This window comes from Galeopterus variegatus, unplaced genomic scaffold, assembly GCF_000696425.1.
Source record: "Galeopterus variegatus unplaced genomic scaffold, G_variegatus-3.0.2 Scaffold7142, whole genome shotgun sequence".
Taxonomy (NCBI): Eukaryota; Metazoa; Chordata; class Mammalia; order Dermoptera; family Cynocephalidae; genus Galeopterus; species Galeopterus variegatus.
In genome coordinates this window covers 19,827-25,971 of record NW_007733253.1, presented here as the reverse complement: position 1 = coordinate 25,971, position 6,145 = coordinate 19,827, and the positions used below count along the sequence as shown (strand labels likewise).

Sequence of the window (6,145 nt, the reverse complement as noted above, 5' to 3'; positions counted from 1 at the left end):
TTTCTCTTCATTTTCCATAACAACTGCTTGGCCAAAGTTCACCAATGACCTCAACTCTACTAGAGGCTCTTGTACATTTAGCATAGCAGACAACCTTTTCCAAACTCCACAGACTTTGGGACATTCCCTCTACTGTTTCCCCCACAGCATCCTTATCTGGCTCTTTTTCCTCTATCTCTGACTTTGTCCTTAGCCCGTTTTTACTATCCTCTATATGATTTCAGCATTAAGCATAACTTCTATGGAGGTAACTCCCAAACCTATTTCAATCCCTGATCTGTCTCATAAATTCTCAGACTGTGTTCCTGACTGTTTACTAATATCTACATGTGGATATCAACCATGATATTTTTTACTACTGACTTCTTATGGCTGTCTCCTGATAAAAGCCCCAAATGGCTTCCTTCTGCCCACAAATAATATCCAATAAATGTTGAATAAAAGCTTCAGTAATTCGTTACCAGTAAATCTTTCCAGGCCAACCATATTTTCAAGCTGAATCAGCTGTTACTTCAAGACAAACCCTGTGCTTTTCTACCTCTGATCTTTGTTCACATTGCATACACTGCCTAGCTGTTTAAGTCCACCTCTGTCCCTGTATAAACGTCCTAGTCAAATACCACCTCCCTCATGATGTCTTCTCTGATCTCTACAGTCAAAAGGACTGTGACTTATTTATTTTATGTATGGTGTCTTTTACACAGAGCATACAAAAGCAGTTAAAACTGAACTATTATTCCACTGTTATTATCAAGAATTCAAGTAGTTAATAAGAGGCTGCATTTCTAACACCACCAAAAAAAGTTAACAGTCATATTATTATTTATGTATATATAGGCAGCACTCACTTTGCATAGTATTGTCTTACTGAAATTTGTGCATATGTACAGGTTTTCTCACTTTTCTCAATTTTGTGGTCACTGAGTTCCAATGTGCACACATTTCCATTCGACAGTATTATGCAAAACAGAATCTGCTTATAAATTATCACAGTGATAAAGAGCTGAAAAGATGACGAAAATTAGTTCAAATTTTCAAATTGAGCACAATTGCAACTATATCTAAACTTAATAGAGGAATGATTTAAACAAGATGAAAGAAACCAAAAACCAAGGCTCTTGATTATGATGTTTCTGTATGTCAAAATTCATTGAAAGTATAATACAACTGCACTGACAAACATGAAAGAGTATTTTATGATTCACTGAATAAAGTTTACATAACATGGCTTCCTAAAAATCTTGTTGCATTTAGTATTTTATTCCATTGGCAATAAAATTTAAAATTTCTGAATAAAGTCATTGAAGAAATGTTTTAGATAATATATATAGAAACCACAGAATCAAATTAACCATATTAATAATTATTCAGCAAATTTTCAGTGCTTAACACTTAGTGCTACAGTAATTTTTAACCTTGGGCTTTCTTTGACAACTATAAAGCTAACATGATCCTTGCCTTAGAGAAGAAACTATAAAAATAAAAGTTTCATAATATTCCATAAGATCACAAGTTGACTGAAATACTAAGATTCGATAAATTATGCCAGCATTAATCCAGACAGCTTAGAAGTGAGTTAGCACACACTTCTAATTATTAATCAGTTCTAATTATTAATCTAATTATTAATCAGAAACACAAATCAGTTTGCCTTTTGTAGTATAATCTGAAATAGAACATCCAAGAGTCATTATAGCAAGAACTCACTGAAACCTAAAAAACTATGTGTCTACAAAAATGCAACAACAATTCTAAGGTTTTCCTGATAGATTAAATTGGGGGGGGGGGGGGTAAATAATTCACAAAACTAGCACCTGTCACCTCCTACAAATATAAAACTGGGAATTCAAACTGTTAAGTAACATTATATATGACAGAGGTTAATACATAAATGGCAGTGCCGAGAGTTGAGGGCCTGTGATTCTAAATCCTAAATTCCAAAATACCTGTCTTGACTAATTTCCTGAGAAACATATTTGAATTTGGCAATTGGAAATACTTGTGACAAATACTGCTGCAATTGGGATTAGTCTGTAAAAATGATGGCTTTAAACAGAATTTGCTCTATGGAACGTCAAACCTTGGCACATATTTTATTAATTCACTGGCAAACAGCACTACTGCTATCAGGTATCAAACAGGTTAGTTGTTGTAGAGATAAAAAGGAACCATCTCTAATCAGAGAGAAAGCCCATACTCAGTTCTATAAGTCTTTAAAAATGCCACTGCTGGTATCAAGAATAAATACTTGTATATGGAACTACTGAAAGGAAAAAAATATTAATGTAAAACATAGTGGCAAAGTGCCATTTCTTACGCGATACATCTCATTTACATAACATCACATATTGTGTAAAATGTAAGCAAAAATATAAAAACAAACTCATCCAAAAATGAGTTTTCACTACTTTACAGCAAATAATGTTCTTTTAGTCTAAAGAGCATGTGCAACTGAGTGAAGCATTATAGGCAACATTTTATGTCATGTTAACTAATTTTTTAACAAACCGGTATAAACAAATGAAAGTTTATACTGTACGTTTGTAATATAATTGCCATATAAAATAACGCAAAGCCTTCAGATGTTGTTGCTATATGTTATGAAAGTAACCTTTAACCTCTAAGAAGTCAGTATTGTGATCTCCTACTAAAAAACAGTATAGCTAACTTCTGTTTTCGACAGGTATAAATACTTGCAAATTTTCATTATTAAGCCAGAAGAGGATCATTGTTTCTTTCTTCTTGACAAATAAAGTGAAGAAAACCTATGACTCTGCTAGATTTCAGGTTCTCCTCAGAGTCTGCAACCATACTCTGACTTCTGGCAGTTTTAACTATAAAAAGTGACACCTCAATTATCCTGATCACAATCAAGTGGGTGATTATCTACAATCATAAAAGAAATTTTTAGGCTACCAAATGTCAATAGTTTAAGCAGAAACACTAGCTTTCATTCATTTTTGTCAGTAATCTTTGCAAAATATAGTATACACTTTGCTTTCCTGGCAAACATATCTTAATTGATTCAAATGCCTACTCTATAGGATGTCAAGGAAATGGATACTGAAAGAATTAAGAAACCTACGTTTCTTAAATTTTTCCATTTTTCTATGTCATATAACTTAAACAAGAAAAGTGTATGCTGTTTTCTGGGCATCCCAGACAATGTGCTGTCTTTCTCTCAAGAGCGAATCAAAGATCAAATCTCTTTTCCAAATGAATGCCCCTGGAGAAAAGTTTAATAACTATTCTTACCATTATCTTTTGACAAAAGCAACCTTCAAGACTTATTTAATTTTTCTGCATCACTGAAACATGTGCCCTATCAACTTCATTTCTGGCTTCAGAAATTTTGTATCAGCTTGTGGATCGGATATGAAGAGGTATTTATTTTCAGGTAAAAGTTTTTGCAAGTTTATCCAAAAAGTAAGCTCTAAAACATAATATCCAAAACATAAACACAATTATAAAATACAAATCACATCTAAGTTTTCTATTTTAAAGATCTCCAGCAGATACAGTATTTAAAATTTCTTCTTTAAAAAGTCAGAAAGAGGGAGCTGGCCGGTTAGCCCACTTGGGAGAGTGTGGTGCTGGTAACCCTAAGGTCAAGGGTTCAGATCTTCTTACTGGCCAGCCGCCAAAAAAAAAAAAATCAGAAAATGGTTTTCTCTAGGGAGATGGTGATTGTAAAGAGGCACAAGGGGACTCTCTGGGTGATGGTAATATTTAATATCTTCTTTTGGGTGATGGCTACTCCCTTATTGCATATAAATCATTTTCATACCACTAGAAATTTTACCTTTAATCTTCACAAATTTACAGTCAATTAATAAATAAGGTTACAAATTAAATAATTTGATTCAACTTACGTTAAAAAGCTTCACTCCAAGGCCTCTTAATTTTACTATAGTACTCGTTCTCCTATTATATAAAATATTTACTATAAATAAGTAATACAATTTAAAGTAAAGTCATAAGAAATATCAAATCAGCATTACTTACCCTGCTCATAGAATCAAAGCACTTTCTAACCAAAGATTCCACATCATTAGGTCTATCTTGAACATTTATCCAGTCTAACAAAGAAACATTGAAAAAGGGCAGATCGTCGTCCTTAGCATCTGCTGAAGTCTCATTGTGCTGGACAGTACTCTGACAAGACTCCCTAACTTCTTTTCTACTTTCAACATCTGTGGCATCTGGGGCTACATGTTCCACTGACTTGTGAAATGAGGTTAACAAGGATTTGTTAGTTGTTGTAGGCATATCAGGAGAGAGCACCAGTTCAGTGGATCTTTTCGTCTCAGCCTTCTCTGCTTCATGTTCAGGTAAAGAATCCAGTCTTCCCAAACATTCCCGGTAACTATGTCTGGTTAGACACTCCAACAGTGGAATCTTGGCCATTACAGAAACTGCAGTTCCTAAACTTAAAATACAAACGAGCTGTCAGTAAAACAGTAAGACTGTGGGGATTAGCATGTTTGAATTAAATCACATTTTGTTATTACACACACAAATCTTACCACCTCTCTATTACATTATATATATATAAACTAAACTATGAGCTAGCTGTACACTAAAAAAGGTCTAGTTTAGTGGAGAGAGATATCATAACACATTAAAACATCACTCTAAAGTAAAGCTAAATAAATAAATTTTCAAAAAAATTTTAAAATAGTAAGTAAAATTAAAAAAGGAAAAAAAATAAAGCTAACTATATTATACTAGACAAGTGAACACTTGGCTTCTACCAAACCTTAAGGTATTACAAATTCGAATCTACAAAGAAGATTCATCATAGTAGTCCCTTAGCATACAGTCATGTGCTACATAACCATGTTTTAGTTAACAACAGACAGTATATATCATGGTCATTATAACAGCCATTATAATGGCTATACCATATAGCCTAAGTGTGTAGCAAGCTATACCATCTAGATTTGTGTAAGTAAACTGTATGATGTTCACAGAATGACAAAATTGCCTGATGATGCATTTCTCATAATGTATCCCTGTTGTTAAGCAACACGTAACTATATAACCCTTTGTTTTTAAGTCAATCAAATATATTAGATATAATGAAACACAGTTTAAAATGAACACACTTAATAAAGATTAGGTTAACTCTTCCATTCATCACATCCCCAAAATAGACAGATGCATGTTGTCAAAAGCATGGGGAAAATATGAAATCTTGATGACCTGACTTCTATAAAACCATATGTAGCAGCTTTGACACAGGCTCCTCCATAAACTGACATAGCTAATACAACCTTCCAAAAAATAGTTACTTGAAAAGGTTATTATATAAACCTTAAAAAGATCTTTCTAGTCTTAATCATTATCTTTCCTGCCAAGATTTCTCCCATTGTCAACTTGAGGCCAAAATCTATCTAAATATTCATATCACAAAATAGAGAAACATGAATTAAAGAGGTTACCTAAAGAAAGGAAAAAAAAAAGAATGAAGAGGCAGGCAAAAAAGAATGAAAGAACAAAAGAACAAACAAAAGAAAGGAAGGCAGGAAGGAAAGGAAAGATGCTACTTGCCTCTAATTCAAGATCAAGTTCATAAAAAACAACAAGAAAACACAACCAAAACCAAAAAAACTGAACGCAAAATATCAAAAGTGTGTGCATGCACACACATGCACGGTTAAGAGTTATATTCAGAACCAATGCATAATTAGATGTGTTTCTATGCAAAGAATTAAAAAGCCACCTAAATGAGAGCTAGAACATAATGGCTTCTTTTCCATGTTATCAAACCTGTATCAGGATGGCAATATTTTAAAAGAAACTAAAAGTTTTCCTTTGTAGTCCAATGTTTGGTAACTTTTCCATTTCAATTAGGTGTGTTATTTTTACATTTTGCCTTTTCCTTATTGGGCAAAAAACAGGCAAAGATTCTTGATTTTGTAAATGATTTCAAAAGTATTTTGAGCCTTTCTCATAAGTAAAACAACTCCATAATAAGAACTGTGGGAGACAAAATACATGGTAAATAAAATCGACCTTAACTTTCAAATTATAAATTTATAAATCTATAAAAACTACAATCTATAAAGCACTAATATAAAAGGCTCAAAAATAAATCTCGGTAATAATAAACATATGGCCTACGAGAAACAAACTTACAGTG

At 32.9% G+C, this 6,145-nt stretch overlaps 1 protein-coding gene across 1 annotated transcript in view; it reads right to left on the bottom strand.

The window, feature by feature from the left end:
• Positions 1 to 6,145, bottom strand: part of RB1CC1 (RB1-inducible coiled-coil 1) — a 73,115-nt gene that overhangs the window by 54,465 nt on the left and 12,505 nt on the right. Inside the window, exon 5 of the mRNA XM_008591664.1 lies at positions 4,006 to 4,429. Coding sequence (XP_008589886.1) covers positions 4,006 to 4,429 — 424 coding nt within the window. The remainder of the gene's footprint in view (positions 1 to 4,005; positions 4,430 to 6,145) is intronic.